Genomic DNA, 16,114 nt, shown 5'->3' on the forward strand with positions numbered 1-16,114 from the left:
ATGTGCTTTAGCCCTTGGAAATTTTGGCATGTATCAAATATTTGAATATTTGCTAAGCAAGAAAATGGACCCATGAACATTTATCAATATCACTACCACTCGCAGATCACATCCATCACAACCATCCGTCCATCCAGTCACCAGTGGAACCACCCAGTCCTCCTCCCTTTCTTACCTGCATGAGCATGTAGTAGATGCCAGCCAGGCCGTGGGCAGCACCAACATACTGTTTCTTGTGCCATTCATACAGCAGTGGGCAGCGTTCTGTCTTCTTCTGCTCTGCTGACAGGTTCTTCCCAGACTCTACGATAGCCGTCACCACCTGAGGACAGGAGATAAGAGGCTTGTTGAAGGGTCTGAATATGTGTGTTTAATATCTGGAATTCAGAGCCACACATTTGTGTGGGTCTGCTGACAATTTGAAGAACCATAGTTACCCTGACTTGTAGAAATCAGGTAGGAACTGCTATGCCTTGCACTTTCAGATCATTTATGAACTATTTCTTTTTTTTTCTCACATTTTCTGCCATCATAATTCTCAAATTTTCGAGTAGGCCCAAAATTGTTAAAAAAAAAAAAAAAAAAAAAAGAATAGTTTATGCGTCAACTGTCTTCTTCGTATTTTCCCTTGTTTTCCACACAAGTGTTTAGGCTCAAAAACATGTAATGCATATGCATTAAAGTTTGATTTTTTTTTTTTTGTCTGTTTGTTTGTTTTGTTTTGTTATATACAGTAAATTACAACTTCAACTACTACTACTACTTCAATAGTTTTTGCAGCTTTTCCCAACTCCAAAATACATAATTCTTTGATGTTCTGCTAATGCAAACAATGTGTTTTCCATTTTAAGGCCTAGATTTCATTTGCTTTCTCCACAAAATGGAATACAGAGGACCTCACTGTTGTGTTTAAACAATGTCACAATGATGTCAGTGTTCTGAGATGCGTCGTGGTAGAATAATGAATGCCGCTGTCTGCTGCAACAGCTACCAAGCACAACTGTCTTTGCATCAAAAACTTTAAAGATTTCATACTATATTTCAAATATTTTCGTAGCTGTCTCTTAAGTACAACAAATTAATATAGATTTACACTTAGCTACATAATTTAGACACAAAATGATCTGATGCACTGCATGTCACCTAGGTAAGCTGTGTGCCTGTGGGCTCCAGCAGCTTGGATGATTCAGTTATGTGACAGCTAGAATACTGTGCCTACCACTGCCACAGTCGCTCTCCTCCACTCACAAACTATTATGTCTTTGTAGTAGCATCTTTTCTGACAATCCCTCAAAAACTGAAGCACATAAGAGGCAAGACATATCTCTATAGCTTAGTTGTGGGGTGCTGTCAACTGGCTATACAAATCGATGCAACATAATATTTCCAGGCCACTCAACAGCTCTGATAACACAATTAGTTTCTCTCAAATTTTTCTGACCCAACAACTCATGTTGATTGATATCTTTATTTATCTATTTGTATGCAGATTTCATGTTTTATATCGCGAAGCTGCTAGACATACTATGCTGTGAACAGTGCTTACGGTCTCGGTCAATATGTAAATACTGCTTAAGTAGCATCTTCAGCTCATTACCAAGAATTTCATAGAATTAGGGAAGTTAATCCAATGAAAAGGCAAGAGATTAAATGTTAATTCACTTTTAAAACAGCCAAAAGCCAAGCATTCCAGATAGTAAATTAAAAACAACGTATATATGTTCTTTTTTTTATTTTACTTGATTTAAGTTCAAACAACCCAGGGCAGTCAAGCCAGACTGTTTGTAATTGCTTTACACCAGGAAAGCTAACCTTGGGCAAGTCACTCTTTTACTGTTCAGAACAGTCAATGAGAGGCTGTATTTCTCTCTGAAGTTCCAATGTATCACTTCCTGAGTGGAGAAGATTTCCCAGTGATGACCATACCAGCAGCAGAGTTTATGCTGGATGAACAGGGAAGTCTGGTGGGGATGGGACACTGCTCTCTGTTGTAGCCGCACTGTGATATAAGCTAATAAGACGGATGGATCTTTACAAAAAATCGTACACAGTGCATCACACTACAACAGCCCTCTTCATGAAGAGGGCTGTGTGCATTCAGCACACAAAAGCAGTTCAGATAATAATACGTAAAATGTGAAAGCGTATGTGTGCATACATATGTCAGAGTTAAGTTGAGGTGTGTCAGTGCTGAGATAATGTGACATATATTGTACAAAATATGTCAAAGTCTACAGGATGGATTACCATGAAATTTGGTGAGCAAATTCATGCTCCTGAGGGGATGAACCCTGTCAATTTTAGTGACCTCATGACCTTTCCTCTAATGCTACCATTAGTTCAAAATATCAACTTTGCACACAAGATATAATGAAATGTATTGACTAGATTGCCATGATATTTTAAGTGCATTCAAGGAAGACTGATTGTGATGACTGTATGACCTTTCCTCTAGTGCCACCCACAGCCACCAGATACAACATATCTCTAAAATGTAATGGATGACTTGCTGAGTAATTTGCTGAGAATATCCGTGCTTGACTGGGTTAGGGTTAGATTTTGCACAAACGATCACAAAAGTATTAAGCAGATTCTGCGGTAGGAATGTATTCAATCACCGTCTGTGGCCAATTCTGAGAAAACACTCAAAAAAAGTTAATTCTCACAAAGCCATTGGCTCAGACGGCATCTCAGGGCAGTTAGCCTTTGCTTATACACTTCATGGTTGGTGCTTCATACAATGGAAAAGGAAACAAAAGACAATTCCTGAACTTCATGGGCTCTGGTAAGTCCCAGGTTATGGAAAATTCTGGGTTACCCTGGTAGTCAAGAGGGCCATAAAGAAGGCCCATAAAATCATCAAAGACCGCAGCCTACCCAGTTACAAACTGTTCTCTTTGCTCCTGTATGGTTATTGGGTCAGAACAACAGGGGACAGACCAATAGGTTCAACTTCAGGTCCAGGCCATAAGAATCTTGAAATGGCTTTTATTTTCCCCACACACATATATTCTGACACACCTGACAAGCTTGAACTGTCTTTATCTCTAATTTTCTATATTCTGTCTGTATTTTCTCCTTCTGTCAATTCATCTAGAGTCAGAGATGTTGAGTTTCATATTCATTCACATTAACAAATACATTTTGACATAGAATACTGTCTATATTCTTTATACTGTCTTTAGTGCTAAAAGTCCATTCTTTGACTGCTACACTGTTTAGAGGAGCCAGCAAAATAAGCCTTTCCTTGTCCAGATTAACAGATGAACTTGAAACTGAAAGCAGCAAAGACTACCATCACATCACTGACAGCCAAAAGGCCCGCAAGAAATGAAGCTTCCTTTCTGCTGGCATGACTGTTAATAAAGTCAGTTTGTTCTACTTAAGGTCGCTTCCTTTGGTCCAGACTTACAGGTTGTTTGATACCTTGGTACTTTCTTTGGTTCAGTTGGCTTTAACACAGCTCAAAGAAAAGCAGACCTTGGCATGTAAACCACATGCGCTTGCTCATTATTGGTCAGAGAAGAACATGCGTAAAGAGACTCTTTTCCGGAGTGTCACCATATCAGCCATCTTTAGATAAACCATCAACAAACCCAAGGACTGCAAAGGGAAATTAGCCTGTATGGCTGTCTGGCACATTTACATGATAGACCCAAGTGCTCATGTTCATTAATGTGCATTGTAGAAAGCAGAAAACCAGCAGCCAGTAAAGCAACAAAGGACATGTATGTAATTGTATGAGCCTTAACATTTATGAGAGCCATCCACCTTTTGTCTGCACATCAAAGGAAGATCAAAGAGTGTGGGAAGAGTGAGATTAACAGAATGCAGTAAAGTATAAGTTCTTTTCTGAACCCACAGCTGGCAGCATTGGTGCAGTTAACTTTCTCACTTCAAATTAACGGCTCTAGAGTTCATTTGGAACTTACCAAGACCAGTTCTTTCACCCAGACTCTGGTTTGAATATTTGGGGCCAATCCCAATTCACCCCTTAACCCTACCACCTGCCCCTACCCGTCTGTTTTGTGCGTTCACGCATAGGGGTATGAATGTCCCAATTCTTGTTGAGGCGGAGGGGCAGGGTGGAGTGCTAGGGCTATATAGCCCTCCAAACGGAGTTTTTTCAGAGGCACACTCCAAAGCGAGTGCCAAAGCGAGAAATCTCCCACACTTCTCACACAATTAACACAAAAATCAATAAAGTCAGCGACTGTTTGTTTGACATTACACCACTACACCAGCTGGCTAGCCTGTTGTGTGGCTAACGTTGGGCTAAATAGAACAAAACTTGTTTACGGTCTATCATTCATACCTCAAGCTGATTCACCGGCGCTCCCAGGTGTCGAATTAAACAATAAGCCCCGAGAAGCCGTGGGTTACAGTGATTTTACAACGGCTGAGGGGCGTTCTTATCAGCGTCACGGCGCGCAGCGGAGACATCTTACTTTCTTCCAATTCGCTATTGACAACGGCAAAAAGATGCCAATAGCCCACGCAAGAGAGATGACCACAGCTGAAGACGTCATTTTGAGATTGAGATTTCCCGGCAAAAAAAAACGTCGCGTCTGTTTACAACGTCACTGATGACTAATGATGACGTTTCCGGGGATGAAGGGTTGTCCCATTTCATAGGGGAGTATTTCAACCCCTACCCCTTGTACCTTTGTTGCAAGGGGCAAGTGGCACTCGAAAAAGAGGGGTAGGGGTAGGGGTAGGGGTGAAAATAAGAAATGGGATTGGCCCTTGGTGTGCACCGGGGTTTGGTTAGGGCATTCTCACCAACCCTAATGTTAATACTATTGTAAAGGCTAACACAAACTAATCAGCTGTCCTCTTCCTGTGTGTTGGTTGAGGCCCCTCTATTGTGGCAGAGGTCAGTCCTACAAAATCTGTGAAAAAACATAGCTTTTTTTCTATAGCCATTATGCAATGCTATCAACAATGTATCTGATGATGATACAATAAGGCAAATATTCTAAAGATAGCAGCTCCAAGTGCACACAAGCAGGGGTCACACTGGTCATTAAAATGTAAATAAGTGACCAGAGACAATGAGTCTGACCATGTAGATGCAAACAAATGCATGATAAAAATGTTTCCCTATCCACACACATCAGAGCCTTACAAAATGGGGAAAAAGTGAAAATGTAACAGAGGACCATGCAAGCCCTTGGAGTAGCAGAATAGCTGAGAAGGTCAGCACTTGAATTTGATGATAACAAGAACAGTGTGGCCTTGAAAACTGCAAGGCTGAGACAGAGCCCTCATGTTTGCCGGTGGCCTTGGTCCCCTCCTAGTAATTTGAATGAGGGTCATGAGGTTACTGGAAGGGGACTTTAAAAGGGCACATGGTGTACCCCTGGTCATGTGAATGGCAAGGACAGAGTGCACTGCTGTAATGGAGAGCACAGACTTTTGTGGTCGGGTCTTGATATGTGCTTGTGAACTGACGTGTGTGAAAAAGCAAAAGAGGTCCATGGTTCTCCCCGTTTTACTGCAATGATTTACATCTATGATGAACCCTCTCTCAATATATGTGTAAGATCAACCAACATTACTGTAAACTGTGCCGAAGAAGCCACAAAGCTGACCAAAACATTGACAATTAAACCTTTTCAACTCAGTTTTCAATTAATTTTGGAACAAAACCTTCCCATCCACTGGAATACATGTGACTTACTGCTTGTGTCTGCTATAGGCCACCATAACTCAAGGGGACAAGCAGATTGCAGGCTGCGGGCTATGCCAGAGATCTGATTAGGGGGTGATTATTTTAGCCTTTATTGATGGTGCAATTCTAACTAACTCACCAAATACAGGTAGACAAAGGTAACAGCTGACACTGTTTTAGCCTGCTCTTTTAGGATACTCTACTTTCTAAAAAAATCTTTTTTTTTTCTTTTTTTTTTTTTTTACAGTGTAACTCTCCTTAATACTGTATATTCAATCTTAAATCAACATAACCACATCATCATAAGGGATCTGAATACAGGTTGTAGGAGTGTCCAGGTGGAAATGTGCGTATCACGTCTCAATGCCAAGTCCTGAGCTCAGCAGTCTGACTGTGATTGCAGCCTGAGCCCTTTGCTGCATGAATCCCCCACCCACCCACCCCCCTCCTTTGTTGTTGTTGTTTTTGTGTGTCGCTCTGCTGTTGCCATCAAATCAAGCCCCCACCCCCTGTGTGGCTGCTAACATTTGGGCATCCACCAGTACTGTGGCAGTTGACCAAAGAGTTAATTTGCCACCCTGTGCATGTTGCTGACTACAACAGACTGCAGCAGAGAGTTGACTGTTGGCTGGTTTTATTGGTCAGATTGTAGGCTTCTGTTTTTACTGGCCATATTATGCATTTATGTGGTGAGGGTGGGGCTTGATTCGAGTCAGCAGTTTTTGTTGTCCCCATTCGAGACAGATGGAAAAAGGAACAGCGTGCTCTGAAGCAGTGACCCTTCCCCCATGACAGGGCACATTTCCAGCCATCCTGTCACTCCTATAGATCTGTATTGATATCTACCTACATCCTTCCCTGCATCTTTTTTGTCTCCAGCTGCTAGTCCTCGCTCAACATACATTTTGCAGGACAGCATTAAATCATTAATTAAACACATTCACATTAGCCTTCCTAGGCTACCCTATACATTTCAGTGATGTCCTCTAGCCTGCGTTCAAACAGGCACCACCCACTCACCCAGACTAGCCCTGGTAAGCTGTCAGCTGTCTCTCCCAAAGTAACACCAATGTAATTTAGTGGGAAGTCATTTGTTTGCAGCATAAATTAATCACCACCACTGTGAACCAACTGGAGCCTGAGGGTTTTAGCACCAAGAGGATGAAGGACTAAGATGACCGCCAGCCTTGACTGGCCTGCCAGAAACACACACACACACACACACACACACACACACACACACACACACACACACACACACACACACACACACACGTACACACACACACACACACACACACACACACACACACACACACACACACACACACACACACACACACACTAAAAACAAAACAAAACAAAATAACAAATGAAAAAACTAATACTCCATTTGCATCTGCAGAAGACTGCAGTTTGAAAACAAAATCTGGGAAGTGGAGGCTTGACACAGATACTGAGATGCTAAGAAAACCAAAGTGATTTGACTAGCACCATATGCTGACTGAAGCAGCAGCAGGGCCTTGGAGAGCAGCCGACCCATGTGGCCTCACACCCATAGTCCATTTTGAAAGAGATTTACAGTAGGGTTTGTGGGGTCGATACTGGCTTTTTCCAAAGGATCGGACGTGGGTTAGTGTTGTCCACCTCTGACATGATGGATATGACACAATTTGACTGATTACATATTTAACATAGGACTAATCAATACTACACAGGTTGTCTAGGGGAAGCTCTGAAATAAACTGAATTCAAACAATTTAATTTTTAATCAGGTTCCACAAGTATGTATGAATATGCTAATTATTGCCATCATTACCTCAGCTTTCAGAGGAGAGTTTTAGTGTCCCATAGTGTACATGCTGTTAGAGAGGCTTCTCCATCTTGAAAATAATACCATTCAGCTGGAAATATTTTGATTTTTTTTTTGGTAATATAAGGCATGAAATTTCAAGGTGCTGAATATGACTCTGCATGCCTACAGATATGTAGGACAGGCTCGTGTGGGGCAATAAATTGATTAATTCATATTTATGTTTCAGCTATTTTTATATTTATAAATTGTTGCAACAAATGGCTAAATCATCAAACAAGCTCTAATTCACTACACAGAGCCTGCATGCCCAGAAATGTATGCAGGAATCACTTGTCACATGCCCACAAAGATTCCAATCAGTTAGTAGAAGTTGTAAGTGAAAAATAAGAAAAATCAAGATTAAAATCGTAAAAGTCTGCCACATCAGCCACATCATCCACACTAATCAATTGTTACAAAATGAATCCCGCACACTGTCTAACTTGCAATATTACAATTATTACAAATAAACAATAAATGCCAAGTGAACACAGCATATCAGTGTAATCAGTTGTTTGGCTTTTTAGTTTTATTTTGACAGGGTGGGAGTGTGCTAGGTGTGGTCTCTTAGCCCATATGACTGGCAAAAGAGGCACTTGCAGACAGACTTATCTAACATGGGCAAAACACATGTTATCATTATTAATGTAGACATACTGGAAAGCACACACATGCACACAATATTTCATTTTGCCCAAGTTTGAGCTGTCACATAGCAGAAACACCTTGGTATAACTCTAACACTGCATAAGCAACTTGCTGGTTGTTTATGGTAGGAAAAAAAAAAAAAAAACAATCCTGAAAAACAAAATCCTCAGCTGAAGCATTTTCTCTTTGCTATCTGAGCTTTCATGTCCCAGAGCTGCCAGTCAGAGAAGAAAAGCTCATATTCATAGAGACATCCCAGGCAGAAAATGATGTGTAATAGTCTAAGCAAAAACAGACACACACACACACACACACACACACACACACACACACACACACAAACACAAACAGAGGAGAGTTGCAGGGTGAAAACTAAATCTGTCAGGAAAGCTTGCAATAAAGAAAGTCAAAGTAAGGAGTCTGACAACTCCACAGACCAAGCAGGGAGCAAAACCAAGCAAGGAGGCCAACAAGCTGAGAAATAAAACCTAGGAGGAAACTCTGAACCACACCCTGGAGCAAAGCCACCTTGTGGCTGTGTGGGTGACAGGAATTTCAATTCAAAGGCCTGATCTAAGGTTTAATTTAATATATAAAGGTCCGATTTAATTATTGGTAGAAAGGAGGAGGGGGTCTTCCCATTGATCATTAAGGGTCAACAAATTGAGACTGAGGGCCCTATCTTGCGCCAGACTCCCTAAACCCGCTATTTGCGGATTTAGGATTTAGGAAGAGGCGTTCCCCCGTAAAAGTTGCTATCCTGTGCACCTCCCGCTATCCGCAAAACACCTCCGCTACCCGCTATATTATGCATAGGTGTGTTTTGGGCGTTACGCCAGTTAAACCAATCAGTGTGCCAGGTGCCATTGCCTTTAAGGGCAGGATGCGCTATCCTAAATCCTAAATCCTAAACCCGCGATGGAGAGAGGGAGGTAGATTTTCTCAGGGCTTCTACTGAGGCTAAAGCAAGTTGGCTTTATATATATATATATATATATATATATATATATATATATATATGATATATTATATTATAGGCGAGTTAATTCGGGAGGTGGAGCCACATGTGTCCAAGTGGACGTGTCACAAGGTTGTACTGATTGAGTAAAATCCCCGGGTCACACCACACACACACAAGAGGCAGAGGGGGAACTATGTGTAAACTAATTTATTGACAAGGTAGATTGGGCAAATAAAATATTAAAAATAAAAATATAGCACAGCTGCTGGCTTATGATAAAACAATAAAACGTGCTGGTGTAAGTGTCCAGTTAAAACAGTCTTTCCTCTAAACAGTCTATGTGAGTAATATACTCAGTCCATTCCGGCGGCGTCCCGGTATCAGTCCGACCGTGTGTGTGGTGAGGCTCCGTCGGGGCGCGCATTGAAGCCGCCTGGGCGCGCTCTCCCAACAGCCCAAACTTTAGGGCTAGCGGATAGCGGGTGGTCAGGACCACCCGCTATCCGCTATCCCTAAAGTGTGTGCGCAAGATAGCAACTTTAGGGATAGCACATGGAACACGCCCACGAACACACCTCCAGGCGCAAATGACGGAGTCGGCATAACGGATAGCGGGTAGCGGGTGGCGCAAGATACCGTTTAGGGATAGCGGAAGCTCCTAAATCCGCAATTTGCGGGTAGCGGGTAGTGGCAGCGGATAGCGGGTGGCACAAGATAGGGCCCTGAGAGTCCTATAAGTTCCTTGGCATCAGGGATAGGAATCAGCAGGGACCTCCTGATACTTGGTGCCGATTTGATATGTACTGTGATTCTGTAATTATTGCAATTCTGTAAGTACTGAGTCTAAATTTGGATTATGAAGCATCACAAAGCCAGGTGCCATAATTTTTTCTTGCTGTCTTTAATCCTTGTGATGATATGCATGATTTCCTTCTCAAAAAAGAAAAAATAAAGGCAAAATATTTATTCAGGATGAGAAAGGTGATATAAAAATCATCAAAGAAAAACAATCACAATTCTGAATGGCAATAGAAATAGAGCAAATAAACTGATTTAAAGGGAGGCTATGTCGATGGCAGGACCTCACCTCACATGAAGTGACACTTCAGAAACATGTGAAGGTCAAGTTGCAGATGGTCTCCATTACATGGTGTTTTTAATGGTCTGAGGTTCATTCAGTGGCAGCTTAGTGAAGCCTCAGTGGTCTGCTGCCACATTTCACAAGAAAAAAAAAAATGAATCAGTGACTTACTGAAGTGTTGTGGCAATCGTGTTCAAATAAATCTGCTCAATAGCCACAAACTGCAACTTTTTCACTCTGTTTCTTGTAATGTTATAGTGTTCAAAAGGTTGGTTATTGTTCATTCATTGCATGATAGCTGTGGTTTTCTGCTGCAGTTTCCTAAGCAAAATGTTGTAGTCGGGTAAACGAGGTACTTGGAGTTCAGTTTAGTTCAGAATACTTTATTAGTCACAGAGGGCAATTCATTTCTATAGTCTATCCCTTTCATGTAAACAAAAAATAAATAAATAAGTACATTAGCAGCAGCAGCCAGACATCAACATCCACATCAACAACAACATCAACATACCAGTGACAAGTGCACAGGTCAACAGGTTAGAGCATCAGAAACCAGACCTCAGTGTGTAGGATAAAGATAAAGCAGAATCCCATGGTGGTGTGGAGCGTTGTTTCTGATATCTGCAGTTGGCCTGATAGCAGAGTTCATGAATTAATTTGTGTAGCGATGTGTTTTCTGTGCAGGTGCATAGTCACACCTGAGTCAGAAATCAGGGAAAAGGGGCACTGAAGACAAAAAAGTTAGGAAACCAACTACCTTACTGAACCACAAAGGAGGTCCTTTGCTCCAGCAGCGGTGAAATATTTTAACACTTTTAGCTCTTTAATCATGTTTTAAATGGCCTTTAATAGTTTTTACTTAAAACAAAATTCCCCAGTAGTGATTCATTCAGTAATCTATCAATCCACTGAATAGTGATGCAGTTGTGCAGGAATAGGAAGCTTTAAACTAGTTTTATTCCTTTATTAGCTCTACAAAAACTCCTATTCAGTATGTGAAGACAACGCTGGGTGTATGTCAGCCACTACTGCTGCCTTCTCAGTAGGCCATCCTGCTAGTGTGTGTGTGTGTGTGTGTGTGTGTGTGCGCGCACGGGCATGCACATCTCTGCCTGGCACTTTACCAAAAGGGGCCAGCTGTCCCTGCAGTTTCCTGAAACACTGATTGCAGAAGTGTTTGTGCATGTGTGTGCACTTCAGTAAATATTCAAAAAAACAGAGTGGAGGGATTATTACCCACTCTGCGCGTCTGTGTCGTCTACCCTGGTGCTACTCAACCCCCCGTCCCTGCTTAATGAACAGCATCTGCTGACAACACTGGTCTTACAGAGAAAAATGTCGCCTGTCATTTCAAGATGCTTCCTACAGGAGACAGCAGTGGCAAAGCTGGAACACACACACACGTACACATATAGACATACGTATGGCTGTAATTGTATGTTTACAGGGATGGGCAGTATGGACAGAATCAAATATCACAATGTCTCTGAGCATATGCATCCAAGAAACAATGTTCAGCCATTCTGGTGTAGAACAGGAGCAGGAACCTTTTGTTAATTAGTTTAAAAACCTTTATTCTTCTATGGCAGCACAGAGAATTAAAAAACAACCGGTTTCAACCTGTACAGGCCTTCTCCAGGGTTTGAAATGAGAGCTATAAGTTTTGTATTATTGCATTAATTTGGGGTATTTTTTCCCCTCTTCCTGCACAATTTGTCTGATTGTTATGAGACCTTTCTTTTATTATGTCCTTTCATTTTGTGCAAATAAACAAAAATCTAAAATCAGGCACCTCAGCTGGACCCTATTTAGTATATGTCATGAGCCCAGGGCATGTCTTACTGTTCACTGAGAAATGACACATGACAAACTTACAAACATTGAAAACATCAGCAGAAGGGGTTGAAAACAGGCACCCAATAGCTCTCCGCATAAGAGATATTCTTTCAACGCCATTTTGGTTATTCTGGTTGTGAACCTCTTGCCCTGCAAACTCATGCCATGTTTTTTGTTGTATGTACTATATCACCAACAGCCTTGAATGGACAGTGTGTCTCTCAGTGCTGCTTTGCCAGTCTAGGGTAAAGAATGAATACAGGGATGTGGAAGGTGTGACTTATAGTGGAATGACACAAAAGGTTATGCTTACAATATTCTTGGAACAATGTATTGAAAGTTTGGTTTTGTTTTGTTTTACATTTTGGGGTCTTCAGTTCTATTAATAATATATTTTTAGTATTTAGCATATGTAGGGCCCTATCTTGTGCCACCCGCTATCCGCTGCCACTACCCGCTACCCGCAAATTGCGGATTTAGGAGCTTCCGCTATCCCTAAACGGTATCTTGCGCCCACGCTACCCGCTATCCATTATGCCGACTCCGTCATTTGCGCCTGGAGGTGTGTCCGTGGGCGTGTTTCATGCGCTATCCCTAAAGTTGCTATCTTGCGCACAAACTTTAGGGAAAGCGGATAGCAGGTGGTCCTGACCACCTGCTATCAGTTTTAACCCTAACCCTAACAGTTTGGGCTGTTGGGAGAGCGCGCCCAGGCGGCTTCAATGCGCGCCCCGACGGAGCCTCACCACGCACACGGTCGGACTGATACCGGGACGCCGCCGGAATGGACTGAGTATATTACTCATATAGACTGTTTAGAGGAAAGACTGTTTTAATTGGACACTATCGCCAGCACGTTTTATTGTTTTATCATAAGCCAGCAGCTGTGCTATATTTTTATTTTTAATATTTTATTTGCCCAGTCTACCTTGTCAATAAATTAGTTTACACATAGTTCCACCTCTGCCTCTTGTGTGTGTGTGGTGTGACCCGGGGATTTTACTCAATCAGTACAACCTTGTGACACGTCCACTTGGACACATGTGGCTCCACCTCCCGAATTAACTCGCCTATGATATAATATATCATATGTATATAAAGCCAACTTGCTTTAGCCTCAGTAGAAGCCCTGAGAAAATCTACCTCCCTCTCTCCATCGCGGGTTTAGGATTTAGGATTTAGGATAGCGCATCCTGCCCTTAAAGGCAATGGCACCTGGCACACTGATTGGTTTAACTGGCGTAACGCCCAAAACACGCCTATGCATGATATAGCGGGTAGCGCAAGTGTTTTGCGGATAGCGGGAGGTGCACAAGATAGCAACTTTTACGAGGGAACGCCTCTTCCTAAATCCTAAATCCGCAAATAGCGGGTTTAGGGAGTCTGGTGCAAGATAGGGCCCGTAGAATCTGTAGTTATCAGAGAGCCAAATCTATAAAAATGCTACCTGAAATTGAATATAAAACCAATTTGTCAGCCATAACTAAAAAATCAGACTGTTTCTGACTGAACGTAGCTCCATAAAGCTGAGACTGTAAGACCACGACCAACATCATGGTCTCAACACAAAGTCAAGCTTTTAGCAACAGAGAAAGTGAGAGCTCAAAGGGTACAAGCACTGTTACATCATTCTCGTTGCTGTTCAGCACAGTTAGACCACAACAAGCAGGCTAGCTAATTAGCAGCGGCTGGCTAACCTGAGGTAACAAATGGGATAAAGCTGAGAATGAGAGTGGACAAGAGGAAGTTAGTAATGGCTGTGCTTGCTGCTTGTGGGGAGCAGGGTGATGAGTGTGTTCTGAGACAGAGGATGTGGCTGCACTTTTCAAAATATGTGGCTGCACTATTTTCAGAGGCTGAGATGACTGGGCACAAAAACATAAGTAGATTTAAGATTTTCCAACAGTTTGGGATATTAGCTCTATATGTCCCAGGATACAACAGATTTCTGTAAAAAAAAAAAAAAAGAAGAAGAAAGAAAGAAAGAAAAAAGAAAAAAGAAAAAGAAATCCAAACACAGGATCAGTAGATTTATAAGCTGTCTCCAGTAACAGTCTGTCTATATATAGGCAGCAAGCACAGGCCATTACTAGAAATTTTATGATCCCTGTAAACGCACTTAATGCCTGGCTCATGCATCACTTGTTCCAATTTCTCCATTTGCCTATAATCCTTGATGCATAACCCTTATGTCCATTCTGTTCTATTGTACCTATAAGCATTCTAATAGCTCCTATCTAATCCTGCTGTCTTTCCACACATCATCATCAGTATGTCTACTTTCCTCAGATGCAAGGTCTGGGAGGACCACAGAGCTTGAAGAGTGTAGAACAGATACTGTATTGTTTGCCGTGGTCATTTGGCTAATACAAAATAAAACAGCGATTACATTTCTTTTACCATGGTGACAAGTCTCACTTGCTTGAGAACTGTGCAGATATGTTTTTCTGTGTTAATGAAAAGCATAAATTACCAGAATTACTGAATTTGTTCCTGCTGTGTTACACAAGTGATTAGACAAAACTCATCTGAAATCTGACATTAACATCAAGGTGCTAATTTTAACGATCTAAGCACACAATCTGAAGAGCATGGCACCACTGCATTCAAGGTGTGTCCAAGTCCACTTCTGCTATTTCAACTGCAGAAAAAAAGGCTGGTTGTGCCAGGTGCACGGTTCAAAAGGGTTGTACTTAGTTATTAATCATGTGTAATCATGTCATCAGGTGTGTTTTGGGTGTAACCTGCAGTAAACCAATCTGAGTGCCAACTCCCATTCCCTTTAAAAGCCAGGTGTGCTTGCAACTTGGCAGATACATTTGCTGTTTACACAACGTGGGCGCTGGACAGGCAAATGACAACTGCACCAGTTGGAAACTAGTAAAGACACTTGCATAAAAATTGCGGCGCTTTGCGCTGGGTGGAAGATGGGATCCAAGGTGTATAAGTGTTTGTTAATGGCTAACAGACACCAGTTTAAATGCAAGACATCTTTGCCATGGTTCTTGCTGAGTCAGCGACTCACCTGAAGTTGATTTACATGGAATCTAGCCCAGTACCGTGGCAGTGGTGCACATTAAAATGTCCACCCCTCTGACCATCCTGGTATGTTGATTTGAACAGGAGAAACCATTCAAAAAACCATAGACTAATTTGAATGGTGAAATTCTGGGTCATTCTGAACAAGAAGAGGATGACTGTCCCAGCATCTGTCTGTCCCATCGGTTTCTCCTAAAATCTTCCTCTCTAAATTGGGTACATGAATGTTGCACGTTTGCAAAAGCAGGGGAAACCTCTAGCCTCTAGTTTTGGGGATGAGTGGTGTTGAGATTAAGGCTCTGTTAGAAAGTACAGTGTTCTCTAGGCAAAGCAAACATGCACTACTGTTTAGAAATGTGCTTTTCCATTCAGCACTTCTTGTACTCTCAGAATATTCTCCACTAATAACTGCAGCCAAGACTCAGAAGCTAATATTTTAAGTACATTTGTTTGATCACTCATGACCATGTGGGTGTTTCCCCCAGACGAGTTCATGAGCTTTTGTCAAAATAATTGGTGGCAAAACTTTTAACACCTCAGAGTTTTCACCAAATTACTTTTTGCCAAAAGTAAGACAAACATTCTGCCAAAAAAATAAAAACAAAATAAAACTCTAGACATTCACAAGCAATGAGTCTGTTAGGGTATGGTTTTCAGCACAAATTGCACTCTATTCAGGCAATACTGTTGCCATGGTAGTGGAAATCAATAAGTGTTGTGGCCTAACCACAACCATGTCCACACCAAATACTGAAAGAAATCAGTCAATATTTGTAGCCTCAGGAACGTTAACAAGAAAATCTCTTGGGACGCAGCAGTGGATGTGTGACGACTGCAAACCCACAGTATCCATCACACTTTGTCTAGGGGATACAATGAGGCAAATCCACAGTCTCTCAATTAGTGAGGGTCCAGGCATGCTCCTGTTGCACCATTACTAAATGAAAATCTTGCCTAATGCAGCTTTAAACCATAACCCCTAGTGAATTTATCCTTTTAATTCACAGTCCTGCCTGTGTT

At 41.8% G+C, this 16,114-nt stretch overlaps 1 protein-coding gene across 1 annotated transcript in view; it reads right to left on the minus strand.

Annotated features, from left to right (window-relative positions):
- lancl2 (LanC lantibiotic synthetase component C-like 2 (bacterial)) overlaps positions 1–16,114 on the minus strand; it is a 53,877-nt gene that overhangs the window by 22,041 nt on the left and 15,722 nt on the right. The window contains exon 6 of the mRNA XM_030079515.1: positions 176–322. Coding sequence (XP_029935375.1) covers positions 176–322 — 147 coding nt within the window. The remainder of the gene's footprint in view (positions 1–175; positions 323–16,114) is intronic.

This window comes from Myripristis murdjan, chromosome 20 (genome assembly GCF_902150065.1).
Source record: "Myripristis murdjan chromosome 20, fMyrMur1.1, whole genome shotgun sequence".
NCBI lineage: Eukaryota > Metazoa > Chordata > Actinopteri > Holocentriformes > Holocentridae > Myripristis > Myripristis murdjan.